The 27,459-nt window shown below is 42.4% G+C and overlaps 1 protein-coding gene across 1 annotated transcript in view; it reads left to right on the top strand.

Annotated features, from left to right (window-relative positions):
- Positions 1-27,459, top strand: part of elp2 (elongator acetyltransferase complex subunit 2) — a 37,822-nt gene that overhangs the window by 8,358 nt on the left and 2,005 nt on the right. The window contains exons 8-20 of the mRNA XM_049603051.1: positions 2,840-2,986; positions 4,146-4,241; positions 5,866-5,966; positions 15,100-15,231; positions 16,428-16,577; positions 17,604-17,795; positions 18,536-18,605; positions 18,816-18,911; positions 20,445-20,502; positions 21,572-21,644; positions 23,000-23,192; positions 26,454-26,575; positions 26,739-26,881. Coding sequence (XP_049459008.1) covers positions 2,840-2,986; positions 4,146-4,241; positions 5,866-5,966; positions 15,100-15,231; positions 16,428-16,577; positions 17,604-17,795; positions 18,536-18,605; positions 18,816-18,911; positions 20,445-20,502; positions 21,572-21,644; positions 23,000-23,192; positions 26,454-26,575; positions 26,739-26,881 — 1,573 coding nt within the window. The remainder of the gene's footprint in view (positions 1-2,839; positions 2,987-4,145; positions 4,242-5,865; positions 5,967-15,099; positions 15,232-16,427; positions 16,578-17,603; positions 17,796-18,535; positions 18,606-18,815; positions 18,912-20,444; positions 20,503-21,571; positions 21,645-22,999; positions 23,193-26,453; positions 26,576-26,738; positions 26,882-27,459) is intronic.

Raw genomic sequence — 27,459 nt, 5'->3', positions numbered from 1 at the left:
AACACTTAAAATCGATCTCTTCCTTGGAAGTTTGACCGATCTGCATGAAACTCGGTGAACATAATCTAGGGACTAATATCTTAAGTTCCCTCTTGGCAAAAGTTGGAAAACTTATTAAAACTGAGCTTCTATAAGGCAATGAATATTGCAGAGGGCGTGGCTCATTACATAAACGTGTATAACATCTCAAGGGTTTCACCCATCACCACGCAACTTTGTAGGCATATGACCACACATAGTCTGAGGGGACCCCTCCATTATTGACCCCATCAAACAAAATGGGGGCGCTAGAGAGCTAATTTCTTATCTAGGCCTAATCACCATATCGATTTTTACTAAACTTGGTAGATATGTAGAACAGGACGCCTCAAGGTGACTGGAGAAATTTAACTCTAATTGGCAACTGGGTGGCGCTGTAACAACAGAAAAATGGCTAAAATGCAACAGATTGCTGTGGCTGCAATCATACTATCATATTCACAAAAACTCTGTTTGAATACATTGCTCTTCTTAATGGGTTCAGCTGACTATTTAATCTGCAGTTTTCTATGACCTGTATTCCAAACACACACCATGTGAAACTGTACGTGGGCAACTGTGCACTCAATGGGTATGGACTAGTCTAGATTATTTTGGTGTGAGTTGCCAAGTGTTGGAGATTACGGCCGTAGAGATGTCTGCCTTCTCTCAAATATAATGGTACTAGATGACACTCAGCTGCAGGTACTCAAACCCCCCAAAAAATATATATAAGAAAAACTCAACAGCAATGTCTCTTTCCAGAAATCATGACCCGGTTGCTCAAGATAATCCACAGACCTTGTTGTGAGCAGCTTCACATAGGAATAACTTTCATGCTACCAAATTCACCCACCACACAGAAGGAAGTGTGCATCTACTCATGGACGAGAGGCTTGAGCGCGAGATGTAAACATTAATGGTGTCCTCAAAGGCTGAGCTGTTATGGTAGCTAGCTCAGTGGTGCTAGGTGTGGTAGCAGTAGATGCACGCTACCTTTTGCATGGTGATACAATTGGCAGGTGTAGTTCGGTAGAAAGAATATAGGTCCTACATGAAACTGCTCACAACAAGGTCTGTGGATTATCTTGAGTAACCAGGTCATGATTTCTGGGAAGAGACATTGCTGTTGAGTTTTGAAATGTATTTTTTTATGCTTTGAGCACCAGAAGCCAAGTGTCATCTTGTCTGATTATTTTTTAAAGCAGGCAGACATCTCCATGGCCGATATCTCCAACACTCAGCGGCTCACACCAAAACAATCTAGACTGATAAACAGCACTGCAGGTAAGAGGAGAAATATGTGTTTTTGTTCTTGTGCTGAACTGTCCTTAAAGTTGCAGCCTTTGGAACTGCTGTCTGGAGAAAAATCCTTCAACAGGCCTGGTCAGAGGACTTAGCATAATGTTACTACTATTATTGTGATGGACAGTTAAACCTGATCTCACACACAACAGGCTACAACATCACCTGATCATATTCAAACTTATTTTTAGGCTATTTGTTGTAGTTTAGGTTGGGGTGAAAATATTGCGGCGATCAATCTCCCTCTCGTCATCATCAGTGGCATTACATACTGATCGACAAACAATTATCCTCCCACCTCTCCCGGCATTCAGAAGGCCTTAGGTGGGAGCATCAGAGGAATGTATCTGTTTGTCTTGGCAGAGCCAAATCTGGGCCAGTGTCCACTGAACTAAACCTGAAACGCATAATGTGACAGACGGGAGCACTTGGAGATAGTGGCTTGTGCTTTGTTTACCACCTGTCTGTGTACATTTGGCCGGTACTCCTGCTGTCTTCCTGGCCATGTCACAGTGAGCTGAATTCCTCTCAATGCCTTAGTAACAGTTCTTAAAAGACAACAGGAGCCTATAGTCATGCTAGATGAGGCTGTAATGCTCATTAGCCAGGAAACAAAACTTGGTCTCTCTTGGATCCAAGTCAGAAAAGTTGCTTCTCAGGCTCAGTTCAATTAGTTATCTCTCCAAACATACTTAACTTTACTTGAAGAAGTATTTCGCTGCTGGAAATATTTTTTTTGCCATAAAGTAGGCTGTCTGTGCAGTAGACTTGAGAAGTTGGTGCTACATGAGCAAAGAAAACAGAGAAAAAGGGCTGTAGCATTAGCTTTTGCCCAAGAGATAGAAAACGACCAGAATGCACTGCGTCACACTGGACGAGTAAACGCTCCAGCTGGTGAGTGGCATAGTGCAAGCTTGTCTGTTTTGACTACAGACTGTATACAAAGTTAGACAAAGCCTCTCCAGGTCCTTTCTCTGTACAAAAATGAAGCCAAATATATATCTCAGACATGGCTTCTGCTATCTTGCGCTGTTTATCATTTGCAGCCAGAGTCTGCGCAGTGCAGTAGTGATCTCTCTTGATCTGCTTCTGTACTCTTTGTGTCCGTGGCAGTGGGCCTACAAACATATGGAAGTACAATCTGTAGTTTGAGCAACAGCCCTAGAGCCAGCAAAAGAGATTTTCAGAGATCTGGGCGCTAGTAAGATGGTTGGAAGTTTACCACAGTTCATTTACACCCACATTGTTGTGGCACAAAGCAGTTTGAAAACAGTCAAAGTATCCCTTTAAAGCTCAGCTGTGCTTTGAGGTAATTATGACAGCTCTCGGAGTATTGCTAAACACCAAAACAGTAATGATAATATTTGATAATGACACACTTTTTTATCATAGCACCACAGGAGAGCAAATAATACAAAGGCAGTTTTGATAAATCCGGTGATGTGCTATTTTAAGAGTTGATAGAAAATGTCTTTCAGTCAGGGAGGTTTTCATGTTCTCTCTCTGACTCGTTCAGGTGGGGAGCTGTTATTAGCCAGCTGTTCCCAGGACTGCCTCATCAGAGTGTGGAGGCTGTGTGCCAAGTCTGGGACAGACGCCTGCACAGAGGACGATCACACCATCATCAAAATGAAAGAGGACGTTTTTGAAGTGAAGGAGAGAGGTGAGCGGGCCGCGCAAGCTTGATTTATAAAAAGGGTGCTAATTAGCCAAATGAATAGACACGCTTTTTGATGGTTTAATGGCACACGGTGGTTACCGACCTCCGTAAAGACCTGAGTGTGCGTGTGTGTTTATGTGTGTTTAACTTTATCTGTGTAAATTGATTTTTCATGGAACATTTCTAATTACATTCAGCTACCTTTGTCTTGTTCATAGTTTAAAAAAAAAAAAAAAAGAGAGATATCTTGATCAATATTGCGGTGACGTTGTAGGGTTGTCTATTGGTGCTTTTACAAAATATTCACACAATGAGATTTTTGATAATTAATCATCAGTAATGTGGACATTGTAGATGTGAAGCTTGGCATACGCTGTACAATTTGAGCCCGTTTCGAACCTGATTTCTGAGCCACATGATTCTAGAGTTGGACTGAATTTGAGGTTTGTCAGGCGTCTTTTGCCGCGTAATATATAGGGGGTAACAAGAACCGATCATAGCCCGATCAGCTGTTTGTTCAGATGAATTTCTGACATGTCAGAAATTTTGGTCGGCCGTCGTCAGGCTCTCACACAGTTGGAGCACAGCCATGAGTCGATTCCCCATGGTCAGTGCCTTTTTTTCTAACTCAGTCAATCTTAGAGTGAAGCCAATACACAGTTAGTTTGTTGGTGCAGCAAAACTTGGACTAACCCGTCTTTCCAGAAATGGACTTATAAGCTGTTTAAGGGCAGTACCTCCACTAGCCCTCAGCTTTTAAACAAATCCTTAGTAACAATTGTCAATAGCCAGAACAGTCCGCAGGGGCCAATGGACCATTTCATTGTCTATTTTGTGCCTTGATGATTGGACTGCACAGTGTCCACACACAAATAGTGAGTATGGCTTTACATTGCAGACGATTAACTTGTACAGTGGGAGTTGGAATCAACCAACATTTCTACAACAGGCTCAAATCGCACAGTGCATGCTCAGCGTAAGTGTATAAAGGGAAATAAAAGAACAGCTAGAACAGTCTGATAAGTTCAGAAAATGACATCACCTCACGGTAATGAAGCCTTTAAAACCAGGAAAAGACAACACACAATATTACGGTATCCAAAATCTAAGATTGCTTAGCTGTAATTGATAACAGTCTGGCCTCTCTGTGTTCCTGCTTCAGACGTGTCCTCCGTGTTTGCTGTGTCCCTTGAGACGGTCCTGGCAGGCCATGAGAACTGGGTGTATGGAGTCCACTGGCAGCCTCCTCTCTGCAAAGGTACCTTGATTAAAAACCACTGAAGGACTTAGTCATTACTCACAAAAGTTTCAGATAATTGGCAGCAAGTTCCTGCAAAAATGTCTCACTAGTGTTTGTCTGAAAGTGAATCAAACTTTCAGACACGTAAACATTTCACTCAGGTTTTCTTTCTCTACAGCCTGTGGAAGTAAATAGATTGGTTTGCATGTAAAGCTGAGAGAAACGTTTCCTCTCTCTTTGTCTTACAGTGCTGTTGCTTGCAAAAGGCAGCAAGAGATGGAGACAATTTCAAAGAAAAAAACGGGTGTGAAATGTTATTGGCTTAATTAGCTCTCAAGGGAAGGGCGGGTGGATGTGCTAAATCTTTTCTTTAAACTGTGGTTGCCTTAAAAGCTTATTTTTGCATCAAGATGACTTCACACCCATCCCAGCTTTTGTGTACATTACACCTTGTTGTGTTTAGATACTTAAAATAAGTAAAGCTGCTCAAATATGAGGGCAAAGGTAGTCTCAGTTATTTTGCTCAGAATTTTAATCACATTTTTTTTGTCTTATTTTTCTTTACAAACAATATTTTATTATCATTAAGCAGAGATTAGAATAATGGGAATATGTTATGGTGCCAGTCATCCTAATAAAAATGAATCTCTTCATAAATCCATGAAATAAAATACTCTTGCACTCCCCTTGCAGCAGAGTGGACGGGTCTGATTTTAAACCTGCTTCCTGAACCGGCACTACGACATGCAATCCAGCACCCGCCATGCTACCAGTACATATGACCAAACACTTCTGCAACCTGACCCGATCTATTGACACAAGAACCATATCCCGACCCAGAACTTCAAATCCTATAATAACCATGTGTTGTTCAAATAATTTGGTTAGGCAGCACATTTAAATTGATTATTTTATGGCATTTCATACATTTAAAAGTAAGATAATATATTTTAAAACCAAGGTAATTCAGGAAATACAGTTTCAATGAATATTTTTTGCTCATTCTCATACTATTGAGCACATCTCGAAAATTAATGCGCCTTTTAGTAACACACCTGATTGAAGCAGCTCTTTTATTCCAGCTGTCGCAGAAGTCAGAGCACACGCACACAGTCAGCAGTCAGAGGATTAAAACATTAAAATAAAAAAAGTATATTTAATTTAATTATATTGTTCTTCTCTTTATTTTATTTCAATAAATGTATCATTCAGCACCTGCAATCCAACCCGCATGTTCATTTTTTCACCCAAAATCGACCCTGGAAATAAAATTAAGACAAATTACCACCTGCAAAGCACATTTTTTGGGCTCACCTGCTGGTACCTGAGCTAGTGCAGGACTCTGCCACTGCAGTTTCTTAGAAAAATACTCCTGCCTGCAGCTCCCACTGCTTTTGCGAAGACCAGTTAACCCAAGCACACGTAGGGTGCGCATAAATTGATGTCTCAGAGCAGGCGTCCTAAACATAAAGTGTCAGTATTGTATGCTACCAACTTAAATAAATTGTTGAAACAAAATCATGATCACGATTACTGTGCAACTTTAAATATAAATCACAAACCACAGGTGTAATTGACTGTTGACCGTAGTTGATGGTGTGTGCTGCTTCTGTATCCAGTGTCTCATTGTCTCCCTTTGCAGGTGGTGAGCTACAACAGCCTCTCAGTCTCCTCTCTGCCTCCATGGACAAAACCATGATCCTCTGGGCTCCAGAGGAGGGATCTGGAGTCTGGGTCGAGCAGGTGAGTGTTGAGTTGAGTACAAGGAGGATGTATGCAGATACACACAGCTTAGACACACACACACACACACACACACACACACACACACACAGTATCAATCACTCACTGCAGGTAACACACGGTTTTCACACAGACCCACACACCAATTTCCCCTCTCTATTTCTGCAAGCTTCCCTTTCAGTAGCTCTTGACATGATCCAGAGCCCGAGCCCGAGCCCTCCCCTAGTATTCTCTCTCCTGCTGTCAGTGCCCCCGCGTCGGTTTCCACTCTCCCTGACATTGAGGTGTCAGGAATAGAAGTGATAGACAGTGATGAAGAGGCGCCGAGCCTGGCGCACCACTGTGAGTTTAGACAAGCTGAGGTTGTCCTCCCCCATCTTCCCTTCTATCACTCACTCACACTGAACCCCCTCTTTTACAGCCCATTCCCCAACACATCCGACAGGGGATGGAGATGCTTCTGGAGGACATGTCACAGCCTCTGCCTGCTCTGCCTTGCTCCTTATTATTTTTTTACTCCATGATCTGTCTTCCACTTTCACTCCCCGCTCCCGCCTTCCGTCATTTTCTGTCCTCCACCTCCTCTTTTTCTCCACCACTTGCCGCCCTTTCTCTCCTCCTGTCTCTTTTCACATTATCTCTCCCTCCTGCTTGCCTTTCGCCTCCCTCCACCTCGTCTCTCTTAGCTCCTCAACAGCTGCTGTTATGCCAGAATGGGGCTAAATTTAACACAAGTGTGGATGGCGAAGAAAAAGCAGTTCTCTGCCCATCTGCCCCACAGCTTTCTCTTTTTTTTTTTTTTTTTTTTTAAATATGACTGGCAAATTCTCAGGTGGCTCAGGAGTACCTCAGATAACCTCTTCATGTACCTGACAGAAACGCGCACATGGGCAAAGCTGCAGAAATATCACACAAACACAAACATAGACACGCACACAGAATGTATCCCAGTGTGTGCACACAGGCTCCCAAATACAGACACACACATCCATCCTATTGCACAGGAATGGCTCACCTCGCCATGCAGGCACCTTGAGTGTGATCATCCTCCGAGGTGATGAGAAAGATTCCACACTTGATCGGTTACATTTTTGTGCCTTTGATCTCATCATTCATGTCCACAGGGACGAGCAACAAAGACCACAGGAAGGAGCAACCATGAAAGTCTTGATTCTCCTCTCTGACAAAGGGACGATGATTAGGGCCTGAAGCCAGTGCCGATTTTTGTCACATGTTCTTGTCAGTATTATGAGACAAAGGTGGTCAGTGGAAATAAAAAGCACCCGTGGGTGTTTGAAATAACGTCTGGTGTGGCCAGTCTCCCTCCACAGGCCTTTCTTCTTCATGCCAAAAATAAAAGAAAATAAACCCCCCTTCCTGAAATAACCTTTTTGTTGAATGTGAAAGTACTTTTCTCTCCTCCAAACCCTTTGAACTGACAGGTTCCCTGTCTACAAAGGAAGCTTAACCTCTGAAGCTCACACACACACACACACACACACACACACACACACACTCACAGATGCACATGTGCAACAATGAAATGTTAGTGAATTAAACTGTATTTACATTTTGCTCCCGTCTGTACATGTTAGACAGAATCAAAGGCCTTTGGTCTTGTTTGAGTGTTTTCCCTAACCTGAATAGGCCTCACAAAGGCTTTTCTGTGGGACGTTGAAGTTTTTGGCAGAGCAGCTTCTGCAGCGCTAACTGGCCAGCCATGTGTGTCTTAATTAGCAGATTTTTACAAAGAAGTGCTCCACTTCTTCACGCTGATTAGAGTAATTGGTGAGATTTAATGGAGAGCAGGGTTAGCAGTGGGGTGGCTCGGGCCCACCACTGCGTAAAGCACATCTTACTAACGAGACACACTGGTAATTAACATCTCAGACTGACCACAGCGGGCCACTACAGCGCCCGGAGGGATTGTCAGTTTGTGTGTGTGTTTCTGTGTTTGAGAAAAAACCTATTTTCCGACCTCGGTTTGTGTACTCTCCATAAGTTACATTCTGCCACATGGCTGATCAAGAAGCCACTAAAACCAAAATGAGTCATTAGGTCTGAATAATGTGTGTGTGCACGCGGTTCTTTTAACACCAGGCTGAAAAGCAGTGTTTTGCTGTCCTCTCTGGTTGAAAGTTTTAAGCCTGTTTCACCTCTGACCACACCCAGCCTCACTGACAGGTATGGTCATAAGTGTGCTCTGTTGAACCTGTAACCACACCTAATCATGATATCAATGAAGTCCACCTGTACTTCACTGCAAGGAAAAGTATGGGTGTAAAAAAGTTAAACTAGTGGAAGTCAGCAAAGATTTTCAGGGGCTGTCATGTTACTTTTTTACCTTGACCATTTGACAAAGATATGAATTGATTTCATGTTATGAGAATATTGAAAGACGGAAAATTAATCAAAAACAATTTTGATAGTTGATTAAAGTCCCAGTGAAACAGAAGTTAGAGCACCCTTAGCTTCTGTACTGTGACATATTTCCCTGTGAAACAGAATATTTGAGCATTGTACCGATACAAGAAGTATTAAATGAAACCCTTTACATTTGATTGGACAGCTAAAAAATGGGCGGGCTTGGAGTTTAGCGTCGTATGGAGCTACAGCAGACTGTTGGCTCCAGGGGCGAAAATCCCATTTCATAGTTGGGGGGGACAATAAACAGTAAAATTTTAGAGAATAATTCCAGGGGGGGACAAGGAAAAAAAGTTGTAGCCTGTCTTTTATACAGCATCTTTTACCGCAATTTGACGCTTTAATCTTCTCTCTGTCTCTCCAACAGGCAGAGTGAATGTCTATACTAACTAAACTAAAACTAAAACTAAACATTTCCTGCAATTAAACTGGTAAACTGGTTTATAAACAGTGTGCTGTGAGATCTGCCGCTGCGCACCTCACAACCGTGCGTAATAGTCGCATGTAATGACCGCTCCTCGTCAGTTAGACTGCACCTCTCTCATGTTTGTCTCACTGACAGGTGGAGAGCCCACAGACAGGTACCCACGAGCCGCTCCGCCACTGACTGCTCTTGTCCTGTCCTCTCCCTCTTCTTTCTCTCCTGTCCTCTCTGACTATCACTAAACTCTGAGCTTAATCATTAGCTTTTAGCTTAGCAGCACTCTTAATTGAGTAGGCTTTTGAACAAAGCAGGAGAAATGTTGCAGACAGTTTATATGATCAGCCTGGGCCTGGCGCTTGTTGTAACAGTAAACGGGATGTGTTGTAACTTATGTAAATTAAACTGTGTCTGTGTGAGTGAACATCTTACCCTGCGATCCGCGATGTGGACAGCGGTTCCAGCCACATGCGGCTACTGCTGCCAAGCAGCCCCACCCGTTGGAAAGAGTGTGGGATATACCACTACTAGGAATGGGAAGGGGGGACTCAATCTTTTAAGATTTAAATAGCACATTATTGCGCGATTATAATGAGCACTGCTTACATTGTGCTTTCAATAAATGCTACTGCATTGTTCAAAAATTATTAATTGTGTCTCAAATGATTCTAGGGGGTACAGCTTTACTGAAGGGGGAGTCATGTCCCCCCGTCCCCCCTGTCCCCCCCGGGATTTCCGCCCCTGGTTGGCTCTGCACACACCTCCCTCACCTGGGGCACGTTCAGTCTGAAAATAGTGTGCATCGTTTTGCTACCATTTCCTGGCTGAACGACATTTTTCCTCAAAACTGTGTGAAACAGGCTCTGAGATATGTTTTCTCTTGTTTGGTGGGTGTGTCAGAGGTGTTACCCAATCAGCAGCAACGTGTATAAAAACCCCACTGTATAAAAAGGCAGTGCACTTGCGTAAAAGTGTGTTCAACACACCACTGTTTCAGGGATGATTGCGCCTCTGTTGTTAGATCAGAAGGAGAATGAGGAAGGGATGAATGATTACATTTGCCACACTGATTTAGAAATGAAAACAGAGGTTTTGCCCACTGATATCCAAACACACATCTCTTCTTATCTCTCTCCATATTACACTGTTAGCTACAACCCACAAACATTGAAGTGAGGTTTTATATGACCAGAGTGGCAAGCCAGTCGCTCAAAGTCTTATTTGTTTGGATGAACTTTTGCGAACACCCCTGAGTGCAGGATGAGTCATCAAACATTTGAAACTGTTTTACAGGAAGAGAAAAGACAGAGATTTTGATGTAAAAATATCCTGATACTGACAGATATTTGGCATATAACAAGAGATAAATGAACAATTAACTCAGAGAAAGGATTAAAATAAAGAAAATGTACTTGTCATTTCACCGGGGCATTAATTGTTGAAAGTTAATCAGTATTTTTACATGAAGAATAAATGCTCATATTGACAAAAGCACCGAGAATTATCACCTGACCCTGCAGTGCCCCTCAGCTCAATAGCCGCCTTGTAGCTCATTGCTTTGATTCTTAAGTCCAGGACTATTGTGGTTAACTCTCACAGCTCTCACCAGAAGCCCCTTTTACACAGAGATCACACGAAGAGCCTTCTTTGCACCACCTTTGCTTTTTTTTTTTTTTTTTTTAACCCAGAACCAAACAACAGCAGCATCATTTTGCTCCAGTGTATGATTTTAAACAGCATGTCGGCATCGCAAAAGCAAAAGAAGACTGATGCTGTAACCTAACAGCGCCGTCCTCTAGTGTGACGCATAACATATGCGTCGGTAGTGCTTTATAAACAATGGCATCAACATGGCAATAAGAGTCATTTACCGTCCCTGTTACATAGCAGCCGATCTTGTCCTCTGCTTGGAGGCTCAGACCTTATTGTTCAACAAATCTGCTGTTCTTCTGGGAGTTAGCTGCTAACTGCTATCAGCGACAATTTCCTGCGGTGGGTCACATGCATAACACGTCGGCAAAACCTCACACCTGTCCCATCCTGCTGGCTGTTTCTTTTATACGGACGTCATTTTGCACTGTTACTACCTTCAGTGCCGGCAAGACAACTCTGTCCCCCTATTGCGCAATTTTACCTTTTATTCAGAACAGTGTAACTGGGTGAAAGTCTTGCCTTGAAGAGGCAGTGTAAAAGTGGCCATTGTTGCAGATTTTTAGTTTATTGCTGGAAACCTTTAGAGATGTGGACAGCAGTTCAGAGGCTATTTGAAGTTATTTACTGAGCCACATGTCAAACATTAGCTGATTTTGGCATCTCAAATGTGAGGATTATCTGTTTTTTGTTTGTTTGTATCACATCATCATAAATTGAATATTTTTCGGACAAAACAAGACATTTGAACACAACATATTGGGTTTTCTCAAATTTCATAGACAAAACAATTGTTGATTGATTCAGACAAATCATCTGATTAAAAGATAATTAAAGTAATCCTTACTTACAGTCATTACTTTATGTTGTCCATCACAACATCAAGAGAAACTGATGGGAAGAAGACTCAGTCTCTCAGTGTGTCGGCCAGTATTTCAGCCTGAAAAGTTGATTTGAAAACCTGTACTCCACACTGTATGGGTTTTCCCAGCTTGGCTAAGCTCATTCAGCGCCCATCACCTTCTTTCTCTCCTCCCAAGAATGATATATGCCTTCCCTTTTTTTTTTCTGTCCTTGTTCTATTCCTCCCCCATACCCCCGCCGGCCAGCGATAAGGCACGCCATGCATCCATATTGTTCCTTCACTCGTAAACAAGACAGATGACGGCTTTTTGCCTGTGTGAGTTTTTGCATGATTTACGGGCAGGCTCTTGTGTGCAGAATTTTAAAATCAATCTGCTTAATGTTGCATCTCGTTCTCTCTCAATCTCACCATCTATGTTTCTACCTGGCTGTCTCTCCTACCTCGTTGTCTGTCTCTCTCTCTCTGGATGGCTGCAGGATTGTGCCATTCAAAGCGAAGGCATGCCTTTATTGCTGCCATTAGTTCCGCTGTGTTTCAGCCTGCAGACAGGCGTTATTTTGAAGGTCATTGATGACCGACGCAAGCTCCCTAAGAAGGCCGGATGATTGAGGACACCACTTAACTACCACGTACAGTAGACATAGCGAAGATACGCGTGTGCCTCTGCTGATGTTTGTTTTTCACGTAATTGATGCACACGCTCTTGTGTATTTTGGTCCGCAGCTTGCCTCAGGTCACTGCTGCAGCTAAACATGCTCTCACTCTAACTACTTCCTTCAGGAAAAGATAACAGGCCAAGCTGAACATCTTTTCCAGATTTGAATCATTGGAGTGTGAATTTAGCACTTCTCATATTTCCTCACAGCCAATGTCCATATCATTTAAGGCACAAGCTAATTAAAGATGGAGGAGATATAATATAGCCATATCTGGATACAGACCTCAGTGCTGCTGAGGGAGCAGTGTAGAGCTCTCTAGGGTTGGTTCTGCTGCTATCGATTTGAATAGATCTCCCCTCTGGGCCTAGTTTACCTCCAAGGCCTCAGGGCCCGATAAAGGTTTTAATTGTTAGAATTCCTCAGTGAGAAGTCGGCCCAGTCAACACAATACTCTCAGAGTCCTTGAGTAAATAGTATCCCTTTGACTTGTTAAGTATTTAAGTATAAACTCATGAGAGCGAGTTGATGGAAAAGAAAAAGTTTTCCGACATAAATATAAATGTCTCTGTTAGGGGTGGGCGATATATCGATTATAGTGGATGTATTGCAGCTTGTTCCACATGGGATGTATAAATGACTGTGTTGTGAACAATGAGTATAAATTGTCATCACCTCACAAACATGATATGTTACATGCACTCTCCCACCCATCCAGACCAGTCACTCCTAGGCGATAGTTTGTGAGCAGACGAGGCGTTTGTTTTTGTATCTGCAGGGCTCCAGACCGTGACCATTTAGTCACATTTTGGGATGTGTTGTATGAACTGGAGAGCTCTTGGTTTGTTTCCTGCTCACAGTGAATAAATCCTCACGTTTAATGTTGCTGTGATAGCAGTTTAACTTTCTGTTAACTGCTAACTGTTGACCAGAAGCTTCAAGTTCACAAGAAAAACATCACTGAACCGAGCAGAGCTGGGCGCTTCAAATTAAAAGCACAAGTGCCTCTGTTTTGATTTATTTCATTATATAACATTATTTTATCTGACCTTATTATAACCATACTTTAACTTTACAATGGTGTTATTTTATGTAACTTTTTAAAAACAGTAATATATTGAACTTAATTGTAGCAGTAGTTTATTCATCCATCCATTTTCATCCACTTATCCGGGGCCGGGTCGCGGATGCAGCAGGCCAGACATCCCTCTCCCCAGCAACACTTTCCAGCTCCTCGTGGGGGATCCCAAGGTGTTCCCAGGCCAGATGAGATATGTAATCCCTCCAGCATGTTCTGGGTCTGCCCCAGGGCCTCCTACAAGTGAGACATGCCCGAAACACCTCCAGCGGGAGGCGCCCAGGAGGCGTCATTATCAGATGCCCGGCTCTACTCCGAGCTTCCTCCGGGTGTACAAGCTCCTTACCCTATCTCACAGAGGAACCTCATTGCGGCCGCAAGTATCCATGATCTCGTTCTTTCGGTCACTACCCAAAGCTCTTGACCATAGGTGAGGGTTGGGAGTTAAGCTGTGACTTTAAAATATCAAAATATATATACCATTTGTCACAATTTAGCTCAATGATATCGCAATATTATTCATAAGCCACATTGCCGAGCCCGTCTCCATACAGGAGTATAGACTTACTCTCTTTTCTTTTGTACAAAACATTGACAGCTCATGGTTAGAAAAGCTCTCTGTTGCTTTAACAAAAATTCCTGTGGATTAATTTCCACATATGTTTCAAGTTATTTTTCGTCTAGTGTCATAATCCTGCACCGAATCCCACTGCTTATGCAAGCGACCAGATGAGATATTAATAATGTCTTGTTTTCTTTACTATAGTATGTAATTTCTGTTCTGTATGGATATTAATGTCACTGAAAGGATGAATGAATACAGATTGTAATTTAGTTTTTATATTTTTAGAACTAATTAGAAGCTTTTTATTTCCCATTATTACTGAATATTATTTTTTTTTTGTAATAATCCTGTTTTGCCTTCTACACTACTGTTTATTTTAAATGCACTGGTTTATTTTTTTTACTTTTTTGTTCCCTGCTTTGAAAATCAACGAATAAATAAACTTGATGTGAGTAAGAATGACCTCAGACCAGACAGAGTTTAAACCATAGACTGTATAAAAATAAGTGATTTTTCATTTCTCAGCACAATTGGTAACTCCAATTAAATCAAAATGGGCTTTCTGCCCCAGATAGTGATTTGATTCCACAAAATTCAATACAGAATTGTCTCGACATACAAAAGCATCATGTCTTACATTTGACAAGAGGTCAGAATCCAAAAGGGGTGATTTACATTTTCCAGTGTCCTTCCTGAGCTGAGTGGCAGTGATCACGGGTGTTTTTTAAATTGGTTTGTTTTTTCAGTGGAAGCTCAGACCCATTGCACATCCATGTTGACGGACCCTTCACTGTCTGTATGATCTGTCCTGTGAGCGTGACGCAGAGGTCACAAGCTCTCACCCAAATCCAATTTATGTAAATCCATCTGTGGTTCTCAGTCTTTGCCATTTTTCATGATTATTTGTTTAGTGTGATATGCTGCGCCGCAGTTGCTCTCATTTTGTATTAGACAAATGTATTATGTTAGAAAAAAACACAACACAGTTTATTCAGCTCTAATAAGTCCCATTTTGCATAATTTCTCATTTGACTTGTCAGCTTAATTTGCTGGATTTTTCTGCTGCTATCCGCCATTATGAGAGCTGTTAGTTAATAAGTCTTACAGGGAGACTGAGAACAGATTTAAAAACTTTTTTCCCCTCACTCCACTAATCTTTTCTGTAAATCTGAGCCTGAAGATTTACAGCAAACACAGGTGTTTTACAGAGCAACTAGGATATGTACTGCATGTTTGAATGTCATACAGGATTCACAAAAAGTCGATGTAACCTCATTTACTCTTTCTCATGTGTGGTATTTGATGCACCTTCATGCTTTTTAGGATTACTTTCATCTCTCGTCTGCATCAAGTCAGTGACTCTGACCCCAAATTCACATGTTCTTCACCTACCTGATACCAAATACAAATGTGATGCTCTTGATAAGTAATAATTGTCCTCACAATATCTCCTTTTTTTTGTCTTTTACACCAGGTACGTGTAGGTGAGGTTGGTGGCAACACTCTGGGTTTCTACGGCTGCCAGATGAGTCCGGACGGCTCCATGATTGTGGCTCATGCTTTCCATGGAGCACTGCATCTCTGGTGCAAAGACCAAGACAAAGAGGTGAGCCTCAGTTACTCTTAAGGCCCAAACACACCAAACCAACATCAAAGAAATAGTGACGATGAAGGCCGACTAACCAAAATGCTGCACTTGAACATACTGCAAAGACTAAAGAGCAGAAATAACTCTCCATACCTGCAAGTGGCGGTAATCTGTATGTGGCATTCAAAAAGGGAAACCAGAGGACAACAGAATGGATTCAAGACTCTGGTTAACAAGTTGGCACATGAACAACACAACTCAGTGGTAAAAGAACAAAGGATATTTACTGTGCGCTTGTCAACAATAGAACAAACTATTATGAACTGCTTCTGCGATAGAGCTCATTGACTAAAAAAAAGAAAAACTTGCCTACCTGATCTCATGTCCTCTAGACTTTAGCTGTTTGTTTTCCTCACTTACGTTTCTCTTCTCATGCACTGAGCTGAACTGTCAATCACAGTGATTTCATTTACTGTCTGGCTCTGCTGAGTCTGATTCAACATGCTAGATTGACTGAAAAAAAAAAAAACTGACATAGGCCGACTAGTACCAACGGTGTGGGACACACTGACAAAAGTAGGACCACATATGCTCACTAACAGCCTGACATCGACCAATGGCTGACCTCCAGTATAGTGAGTCAGGGCCTTTAAACTTTCAAACCAAAAAAATGCCAGTAGCTTTGTAGTTCGTTCAGCTACAGTACACATGTTGAACTTATTTCTTGCATTTGGACAAGAAACGTAAAACTTTTCCCTGAAGCAATTAAATTGTAAACACGTTTGAAAGAAGATTCAGTGTTAGCACATTGCTACACAGCTACACTGTGTGAGAGACAGTGATTAGTGTAATTAGTCACACCAACTCTCCTGTCTGCCACTCAATTTGACTGGCTTCACATGTGTCTTTGTTGGGTGTTCCTGAGAAAGAGCGGGGGGGTCTGAAGTCACCACGTAAGTTCAGAGATAACTGCATTTCAATTACTCTGGCTCCAAGAGTGAATTTTAAGTTCAGCACAAACCTGAAGGTGCTGATAACTAATTCAGATGTTTCAAAGGAGATCGACTTCTCAGACAGCAACACCTAAATTATAATCACGCGCTCTCATGTAGTTGCCAATCACACTTGTCATGGAAGCGATGCGTACGTAGAGGGGAATTTAAATAGGAAGTGGGAGGGTTGAAAGTTGTAATATTGTTATGTTGTGTTACCAGGGAGAGTGGAGGCCTGGAGTTGTGATATCAGGCCACTTTAACGCAGTCCAGGATCTGAGCTGGGATCCTGAGGGTGAGTTCATTGTCAGCGTGGGCTCAGACCAGACCACCAGACTCTTCACTCCATGGAGGAAACAAGATGCCAAACAGGTAAAATAGGCACCACATATCAGTGTCCAGATACCAGAATTTTAAAGTTCAAAACACCACTAGCATAAATGAATTCACCCTTTTTTATTGTTAAATTTTATTGTTGTGAAGAACTTTGTAAAGTCAGTTTTAACACCAGCACGATGAGTGAATCATTGATCAGCCTGACGTTTAATAATAATGATGATTGAGATTTTACCACGATGATGGTTTGCAGAAACATGATGAATTAGCATCATGGATGCTAAAAGTATTAGTCGTGAATTTACAAAGTTCTGTGCATCTGGCCCATGGCGTCAAGATGTCGACAAGGAATTAGCCTTTTCCGTTTCTTCTCTTGTAAGCGACAGTTACAAGGTTTGCCTCTCCCCTTTTAACAGCCAGTTATATTAACCCTTGTGGAATATAGTCTGCACCTTATATATATTCTGCTTGCTGCAGTTTGATAAAATATGTTTAGGCTCTGTCCCTAACTGGATTTTAGTAGTTTGTGACTTTATTATAAAGAGTGATTCAGTTTAAAGGGATGGAGTCAAGACTTGAGATACAGGAATTGATTGATCGCATAAAGCAGAAAACTCTTTGCCCGCGTCTCACTTCACCTCCGGTTTATCCACATGATATTGTTGGAAGTGGTGTGAAACATGCCAGTTTGGCGTCCAGTTTAGGTGGAAACATAATGAAGTTTCCCGTCTTTATCACATTATTGAAGATGCCAGTTTGGAGTATTGCCACTTCATGCCGTTGCCAAAGGGAATCCGGTCATTGTAGTGGAGCCGTCCATCCTCTCTTGTGAGAACATTTTGCATCTTAAGCTGGGAATGATTCATTTAAACAGGAGAATCAATGTTGTATTTGGCTTGGTTACAAACGCCTGGATGTAGGGCCAAGAAGCCCAGTTCCATGACATCAGAGATCTGTTGAGAAGCTGGCACTTTGCCTGGCAACCACATGCAGGTGGGTGGGATCCTCATGACCTGATCTGCATCTTTTACAATATCTCCCTGTGTCTTTTTAAACCTGCAGGCAACCTGGCATGAAATCTCACGGCCGCAGATCCACGGATACGACATGCAGTGTCTGGCAATGGTTGGAAGGTTTCAGTTTGTGTCGGGAGCTGATGAGAAGGTCCTGCGAGTGTTTCAAGCGCCTCGTAATTTTGTGGAGAACTTTGCGAACATCTCTGGGACCTCAAGAGAAAAGCTGTTGGCATCTAGTGTGAGTCCCAAATTAAATTACTGTCTATTATTATATTTTTATTCCACACATAAAAAAAAACTATAAACTATAAAATAAAGATGGGTGACATGACAGCTCCCAAAAGTGAAGCCAAAACACCTTTATCGCCTCCTGGTGGCTGTCTACAGTGTAAGTCATAAACCCCACCTTTATGGTAACAGAAGGGACATGGGCCAAACTAAAAAATCTGTACATCTGTACAAGATCGCTACTGTGCAGTCTCTGGATGATGGTGCAGAAAGCATTTACAATAAACTTCAAGTTTGTCTTCCAAATGTAATTATTTAGACTTTAAAATTTAAACTCGATCGCAACTGTTGCCTTCTGTGAAGATGAAGTAAACTCCAGCATGTCCACGCTGTAGTTTGTTCAGGTGCTCTACTGCTCTCGCGGGTGAGTTCCCCTTATTTGCCACATCACAATGCATCTAAGAATTGATTCGTATTCATAGAATATTTTGGCTTAATTTTTGAACAGCAGGAGGAGGTGGCGACACGTTGTCCATATGGAGTTTGTGGTAGAAATAGTTAAGTGATTAAATCCATGACCTTGACAGCCCTCTGTCCAAAGATCAGGCCTCACTAAAACTTTGTAGTCTCTATTCCACCTTGTTTTCTAACTGTAAAATGTGCTGAGTGGACTCCTACATAGTTATTGATGTGTGTGTGTGTGTGTGTGTTTGTGTGTGTGTGTCCCTTCATTTATCTTCTCGTTGCCAGGACTCTGCCAACCTTCCAGAAGGAGCCAGCACACCTGCCTTGGGTCTGTCCAACAAGGCTGTATTTCAAGGTAAAATATTTGCTTAGCTCTGCATGCGAGTGTTACAGTGCTCGGGGTTGGGGCCAAGTTTGATTTGCTGATCAATATTTTATGAGCTCCATACAGCAGTTTAAGAGAGCGGTGCCTTATTAAAGTGGGCGTCTGTTTAGTATTTTCATTCCATGTAACGTATTAAGAATACAGCTGAATATTTTAGAGAAATGTCGTTTTGATTTCCAGGTGACCTCGCTCCAAAAACCAACAATGAAGAGGGGCAGTTCAACAGTGTATCTGATCAATACCAGGAGTCTTACTTCCATCCGCTCATCATGACTGGTACTGTAAACTTTCAAAAATAAACCTTTGGAGTATTTTTCCAACATTTCAAGATTTAGTAGTCATCTCAGTAAACCCTTGTTTAATTCAAACCTCCCTGATAAATCATTTTGGAGCCTAAAGGCATCTCTGTCTCCTCCAAAGTCTGATCACTCGATTTATATTCCTCATTGCGTTTCCACTCAGCAGCTTCAGTGCACATTTAAGAGTTCCAGTCTGCCTGTCGCTAGATGTTCTTATAAGAAACAATTATGTGTGGCCAGACGGACAGTTCATCATTATGGCTCTTGCCGTGCTCCTCTCCCACAGTGCCTGAGATCTGCTGGATGCTGATGGTATTACAGCAGGAGAGGGGATGAGAGAGAAGGGATGGTGGGGGATAGAAGAGGAAGAACAGGTGTTAGGGAGCGGTGAAGTGAGCAGAGGCAAAGAAAAGCAGGAATAAATGAGGAAAATTACAGGCTTTCATTACAAAATTGAAAACTATCTCAAATTCAAGATAAGGTGGGTTTGGAAGTGGTCATGACATTGAGTAAATGTGCAGGGAGGACACCTGGGTACAAAGAGGAAGAGTAACAGAAACAAAAGGCAAAAAACCTAGTTGTAGGAAAAGGGGCAGATGGGAAAAGATTGAGAGTCAGATGAAGAGAACGTAGCGTGGCGCAGTAAAACCCCTGGGCTAGAGGGTGTCAAGGGCTGTCATCAGCATGATTGAAGCCACTCCTTAATCTGCAATGCTAATTAGAAAGCAGGCTTATGTGATTGCAAAGTTTAAGTATCGATGACCCCGGGCTATGTAGGGAGCAACCAAGTGCGGAGACTGTTGTTAACAATGCATTTTCCCTTGTTTGATTGGCTTCCGCAGGCAAGGAGACGAATTAATAATTAGGGAAAATGGGAAGCCGATGACCAACCAGAGAAAACACGGGGAGTGTAGCTTTCAATTACATGCAACACGAAGGCAGCGAGGGCTTGTGAAGAGCCTGCGGTGTGAAGGAGAGGATTGGCACCGGGCTACATTTGATCCCCCTCAAAGCCAGCAGCCGTTAAGAATCGGAGATAAAGCTGCAGTTGTTTCAAAATAGCTTTTTTTCGGGAAAAGCGGCAGGGGCTGAAGATTTCATGCGAGCTAAATGCTAAAAGAGGCCGCATGTGAATGTGAGAGAACATTGTCTCCAGGCGATCAATCGTGTTCTGCCGTCTACCGTGTAGTTTTTTAGTTCACTCTTTCCGTCTCTCTTTATGGTTTTCACTCTGTCTCTCTGTTAGCCTGTCACATACACACATGCACACATTCAGGATGCTGTCTGTCGCTCTTTGGGTTAACAGAGCAGGGATTTAAAAAAGGGAAATTATAATAGCCACTTGGGTGTAATCCTCATTTAGTAAATTGGAAACTGGTTGTATTTGAATTTTAAAACAGCTCAGTTTTCAGGGTCTTGCAAATGACAGTTATGTAAGGATTTTAAAGTTAACTGTGTGTGTGTGTGTGTGTGTGTGTGTGTGTGTGTGTGTGTGTGTGTGTGTGTGTAGAGCCCCCACCAGAGGATCATCTTCTCCAGAACACACTGTGGCCTGAGGTCCAGAAACTGTGAGTATCCAAATGTCTCTCTGCTAACAGCGTATCCAAACCTCCTCAGCTTGTCTTTAGTTTCAGTTACCTGCTGGTGCGCACAATATCCTGGGTCCCGAGACATAATACAATAACAGTCTCCTCTACATATTTCCTTTTTATGTACTTCCTTTCCCCGTAAAGACATCAGAGTTTCCATATTACTCTTAATGAAGCAACATTTCCAGACGGAATTGCATTTGTTTGGTTTTGCCCGAAGGGTTTATTGTAAGTGAACATGATGGACTTTCGGAAAGCTCTCGGTTGTCTCCCTCCTTGTATTCAACAGCCAATCAGAATCCAGTTTCTTGCCATCCCATGAGCCTCTTCTCCAGGCTGAATATATTGCCTCCATTTGCAGCCAATGTTAAATCCATTTACCTGTCAATCCGCCATAAACATGACATATGGCGTGGCCGTTTATTCGAGGTGCGGGCATTGTGTGTGTTGAAAAAGGATTTTTCTACCTCCATTTGGCTTCAGCCCCCTTGAATCATTTAGTGCATAATAGAAACATTAAAATGAGTAAGTGGCCGGATTATTTTTGTGGCATAAATAATACCTCTCAGCGTCGCGGCCAAATTGCTACAGCGTTAGAAAGCTTCCTGGTCGGGGAGGGATTTCTCTTCATTGAGTTGCAGGTGGCGATTTCACTTTGTTGACTCGTTGACATTTTAAAACAAGCAGGTGATAGTCGGCAAGCTAAAAGTAATTAGGCTGCGAGTGATTAGCCGGAGCATCATCATTGTTCATATCTGTCAGCGGGAGAAGGGCCAGTCATTGCAGATCAGTATTTTAATTTCACACTCTGTCTGCTTATTTACCTGTCAGCAAGCAGCGATGGCTCAAGCCTGGGAGCTTGTTGGGGTGATGCTTCGGAATAACAGAATACTTAATTCACTGTCAGACTGGGAGCGCTTTCTTTGTTGTTGTCCTCCTCCCTTCACACGTCTGTCTTTCAGATCCTGTTTGTCCTTCCGCATGTTCAGCACGGCTGCTAGCTTTGAATCCTGTTGATGATTAATGTCTGTATGATTGTCTCCTCCAGGTACGGACACGGCTTTGAGATGTTCTGTCTCGCCTCAGACAGCGCAAGGGCGTTGGTGGCATCTGCGTGCAAGGTTAGTGCGATAAGATCAAGTCCAGAGACCACATGGCCTCCCTCAGCCTCAGCAAAGGGCGTTAGATCAGAGAGGAGAGAGCATCGTGGCATATTTACTCTGCATGCTCATATTCACACACAGACGCCGCTGTCAGTCAGGTATTGATAGGACCTACCTTGTCCTGACCTTGACTGCACAGATGTGTTTCTGTCTTTATGTGGCATACAATCACTTTGCTTCACTATGGCCACATCCACACTAATAAGCTTTAGTTTTCAAACAAAAATTCTCTGTATTTATGAGCATTTTGGTTTCAGAATTAATCTTCATCCATTAGGGCTGACCTGAATGCTTTGAAGCTTTGATTGTAGCTATGGCAATTGGTTTCCAAAACAGTATTCAAATGCTTTTCTACACCATTACCCTAAAATTCCCAAATAGCCCCTAAATTAAGAAATAGTTATCCAGCATAATTCATTCTGCCTCAACATTAACTATTAGTTATTCTCAGACAGGGACGTTTAAACTAAATGATTGGCTTACTTATATGACTCCAACAGTTTGACCAACAGTGACAGGCTCACAGATTTACTAGAAACACGTTGAAAAAGTCAAGAGTCTGGAATAGTTTGAAAATTAACAAAGATAACCCCCCAAAAGTTTAGTGCCAGATATGCCAAAGGAAAACTGGCATATCACAAATCTACAGCGAGCTTGGCAAATCACCTTAAAACCGTGTTCTTTTTTTCTAGCTATTATGGCTAAAGGTTATTTTAGGTGCAACTTAAATAAATAAATATGACAAATATTTCTCAACGAAGCCTCAATGCCCCAAAAGTGGTATTCGGGACAGCCCTATCGTCCACACTAACACGCCTGAAAACGCATATCACATGACCATTCACGTATACTGGGCTTGTGCTTACCAGTGTAAACAGGAAGCAGATAGTCTACTCTGGGGTTGGTTGCCTGGTTACAGAAATTGCTAAAGAGATGGCAGAAAGTAAGACAGGAGATTTCTTTGCTTGTACAGATGACAGGGTGTAACGTATTGAAAGTAACCTCAGTATAAGGCAGTCAGGGTGTCAGATTGACAGTTTGACAAGGTGACAGCTGTTGCAAAGCAAATACGGTGGCATATCAGATATCAGAGCAGTACCTGGGAACATTTTCTAACACTGGAGGAGGCCATGGTAATAGGAAATGAGTGAGGTTACCCACACAACAAGGATGACAAAAAGACAGAAGTTAGTATATAAAACAAGGAGCAATAGGTGCAGAACTCACAAACTAAAAGACAAATAAATAAGATGCTTTTTAAAGATGATGTATCTTTTCTCTGTAGATGAACTCATCTAAACCGTCTCTTCCAGGCATCTAAAGCCGAGCACGCAGCAATTCTGCTGTGGAGTGCAGCCACATGGCGTCAGCTGCAGATGCTGCCGTGCCACACACTCACCGTCACCCAGATGGCCTTCTCCCCCGATGCACAACTCCTATTGGCTGTTTCCCGTGATCGCACCTGGTCTTTATGGAGACGGGACCTGCCCACACCTGACAGTCCAGGTGAGGAAGGAGAGGGAGTCACTAATGAGGAGATCCACTCCTTTATTTAGTCTTGTAATGCCGTACAGCTCATGATGAGGTAATAGTTCTTCACGGTGCTTTGCAAATAAAATTAGCTTGATTAAGATGTGTTTGAGTGAATTTCAAGACAAAGAGACAGTGTTGGAGCCTTACTGGCAGACACCAGCTCCAAATTAATTAAAATAAGGTAAACCCACTGAGCAGATTTGTTCCAAATCAAATTCCATGTCAAGCTGGCCTGATTAGAAGGACTCCCCTAATTAATACTGCGAAGAGCCAAACAAGTGATGTGTTGACTGAAAGTAGTCCAAAAAGGAGCTAATAAAGGAAGCTTATTTATTAAATTAAACCACATCTTTTCTGCATAATCGACCACAATTAGAATTCCACTAACTTTTTCCCATAGCAAATGTATTATCTTTATTGCACATAACACCTTGGATAGTAGGTGCAGCAAAGCTTTAAAGTAGGTTACGAGGGCTTTCAGAACTATGCAGAATACAACAGACCTCATTTATTGCCGGAGGGCTTGTCAGTATAGCAGAGTTGCCGTGCTTACGTGCACATCATGTCAGGATTGAGATGAAGAAGGAAACTATAACTCAACGCTGTAAATACATTTCTAGAGCTTTGCAACCCTTGTTTAAAGAAATATAAACATACTGGCTTGTTCTCGGCCATTGGTTTCATCTCAAGCTGCTCGGACCAGATACACGCACACGCACACCCCCAACAATACAGCCTTTTGTTATTTGACATGTTGCAATCATCAATCTAAAAGCCTCCCTTGTAGCTCTCGATCACTCATTTTGTCTGTTTGGCTTGACCTTTGGCCTCTTTTAGACTTAACTCACTGGTGGTGACATTAATTGTTAGAGGAACAGATTTGTTTCCGGAAGGTCACCGCTGTCAGTATCTGAAATTAAGTCCTCTCTAGATCCAAACCTTAAATACTCCCCCAGAACTCCACTTCTCACGTTATAGTCTTTGCATTTGACTTGATAGGATGCTACACCTTTTTTTTTTGTCTCATCCTCATTGTCTGCACATGCCAGTGTGGTATGAAATTTCCCTAATTATAAAATTGTCTGGTGTACATTCTCTACCAGCATCACAATTTCTGTCCCGCTCAACTCCAGTTTTCTTTTGGCTTCCATTTCAGCCATTTCCTTACAATTTAATCCACAGGAGGCGTGTGGCATATGGTAGTTAGAATGGGCCCCAGGGCAAGTTATTATGACGGGCTCCAGTGCAAGATTGGAAGACATCAACATACATATTACCCAGCAATTATAAGCGAAAAAATGTATATGACAAAAATACCAAATAAAGTATGAAAGTATTCATTCAATTAAATATTATTACAGGTTATTTGTGGTTTTGTATTTTATGTGAAGTAAACACGCCCTAGGAAGGAGGTGTACTTGGGTGCAAATGAAGACACAGACGTGCCACGGGAATTTCAAAGTAAAGGTGTACAATATGTATCAATGTTTTTACTTGGCATCAGTGATGGATTGTAGAGGCAGAGGTAGGGTAAATTTATGTCTCCAGTTGGCTATTCCTGCCCCAAATATACATGTGATTAGTCATGTGATCATCTTCAGAGCACTCTTTATGTAGTAGTTATCGACCCAGATCGGTGTTGGCCAGGTGTGAGATATTCCCATTAAACACTGTTTCTTATTAACTTTGATTATATAAAAATAGATATAAACCTGCTGGAACAAGATAGTTAAAATCTGAAACAAATAAAAAAAGAAGCACTGACATCAGATCAGTGCCTTTGCTGGCTAATGTCCTGAGTCGGTAGAGAAAAAGTGAGATCCTCCTGCAGGGCCCCTGTTGTAAACAGCAGCGTGCTCCTGGAGAGTTTGTTTATATGAGAGAATCTCCACACCTTGACTCAAACAAATAATCCTGCATCCAAGGTGAGCAGAACACGACACTTAAGCCCAGAGGATTACCTCCCCCCTGAACCTGGTAACGCATCCTACGGCTCTTTTGGCAGCTCGGGGTGTTCTTAATGGGCACTGGCAGAGGCTAAGCAGTCCTGCACCTTCCTGTTTGCCTGTATGGTGGACTGCACCGATGGTGATGGGATGGTATTTGTGAGAGAGGACGGGAGGGAGGAGATGGAGGGTTTGGAGGGGAGGGGTCCCGTCTGTTCTGGTTGGCTGCTGAATCACTCAAGGTGATTGTGAAGAACACACACACACACACACAGTCTCACAGACCCGATGCAGGAAGGTTAAACGAAGTCAGAGCTGATCAAACAAACAGACTCCCTCTATTCTCACCTCTTCTGTCTCTTTTTTTCCTCTCACCTGTTTGGTCTAACCACGTCCTCCTCCCTTCCTCTTCCTCCTTCCTCTTCCTTTCCATCATGGGTCAAGCACCCAGACATCTTCATGAGGAGACACTGTTACCTTCCTCCCATCCCTTTTCTTCTTTTGCTGTGCAGCTGTCTATCTAATCTGTGCAGCCTTTTTCATGTGCTGCTCTCTTATCTTCTTGATGCATTGTGCTTATTGTGTCTCAACCCAATGCGTCTCCTCTTTCTCCTACTTTGTCTGTTTCAAGTCTCCATCTCTGTGAGGTCGGACTGAACAGCCTATCGTGCCCCTCACAGTCTTTAGATGAGAGTGTTAATGGAAGGAGGTGCGACACCTGTGTGTCTCACACAACACACCCACAAATATTTGTGCATTTTGTAGAGAGAGTGTTGTGAGCACATAGACACGACATGGTGGTTAACTCAGACTTTTGTGGCGACGCTGTGGTTTTACGGCTGTGTGTACATGCCGGCTCGGTTGTGTGTGTGTATGTGTATGTGTGTGCCAGTGGAGAGCAGCAGTGCTGCAGACGCGCAGACAGGCGGCTGCCACCAGCATACAAACAAGCTCTCTGGGGAAAACCAATCTGGGGTCTGAAATGACTTAGGCTGGGGAAATAAACAGCAGCAGGCCATAAACCAAAACTGACTGAAATGGAGGGCTGGAATGAGGTTCTCTGTCTTGTTTGGTTGTTTATTTGTCGCTCGGGAAAGCCTTTGTTGCCACAGAGCAGTGAGGTGGGGATCTTGACATGCTGATGTCATGCTACGATAATCACGACACACAGTTTTGTCTACCAGCTCATCTGTCATCAAAAAGGCAGTGTCAGAGATGTGTGGCAAAAGATAATAATATATTGAATTCATTCTTTATTTAATCTACCTGCTTGTTTGTATCCACGCAGAGCCGCACTTCTCGCTGTACGCACACACAGTGAAGGACAAAGCCATACACAGCCGGATCATCTGGTCATGTGACTGGAGCCCAGACAGCAAATATTTTGTGACATCCAGTCGGGACAAGAAGGTGAGTCTTTGCTTTTAAGGTGATATAATGATTGTAAGAAAACTGATGGTTGCACATTGAGGTAGTTTTGTAATGTTTATATTTTTGTTTTGAGCATCAATTATATTTTTTGACTGCTCATAAATGTTTCTTTTTGTGTGTGTGTGTGTGTGTGTGTGTCCAGGTGATAGTGTGGGGACCGTGCAGATTAGAGGACTCTGGAGATGCTATGCTTCCGCCAGAGATAAAACCGTGTTCCTCAATCCTGGATGTGGGAGATTCTGCTACCGCTGTGGCTTTCTGCCCCGTGCTTTGCTCTGACAACAGGTACATATGTTCAAACACGCGTGCGCACACACACACACACACACACACACACACACACACACGTACGTCATCTTTCCATTCAGTTGTCAAGCAAATAATAAGCAAACTATTGAAATTTGCAAAAATGTGCATAAGGTATGTTTCCATCAACTGGTTTGGAGCGAATAAACAAGGCTCTGCAATGCATAGTTAGGTCAGAAGTTGGCGATAGAGGCTACGCTTCACACATGGCTGAACTCCACCAGTAAACACAACAGAGCAGAAGAAGTCGAGGTTTCAAAACAGAAGTCACCTTGGCCATCTAACCCATTTATAAGAAAAACATGGACAGGAGTCTTCAAGAAATTGTTTCAATTGTTGTTTTATTTCAGTTAGTATTGGTCATGTTTTATGCTGTCTGGAGATGAAGACAAATGATGTCATCACTGGAATATCCGGGAAACGTGGATAGCGGAAACAACTGATCGGTCGTATTAGCTAAATGTTGGTTAGAGCTTAATCAGCCAAGGCATTTCCATAACCCATTTAGCACATGAACTCTTTTTTGACTAAGGCAAAAACCACCTCAAGTGAGAGTA

This window comes from Epinephelus fuscoguttatus, linkage group LG17 (assembly GCF_011397635.1).
Source record: "Epinephelus fuscoguttatus linkage group LG17, E.fuscoguttatus.final_Chr_v1".
NCBI classification, from domain to species: Eukaryota; Metazoa; Chordata; class Actinopteri; order Perciformes; family Serranidae; genus Epinephelus; species Epinephelus fuscoguttatus.
This window is presented reverse-complemented; position numbering and strand designations above follow the sequence as displayed.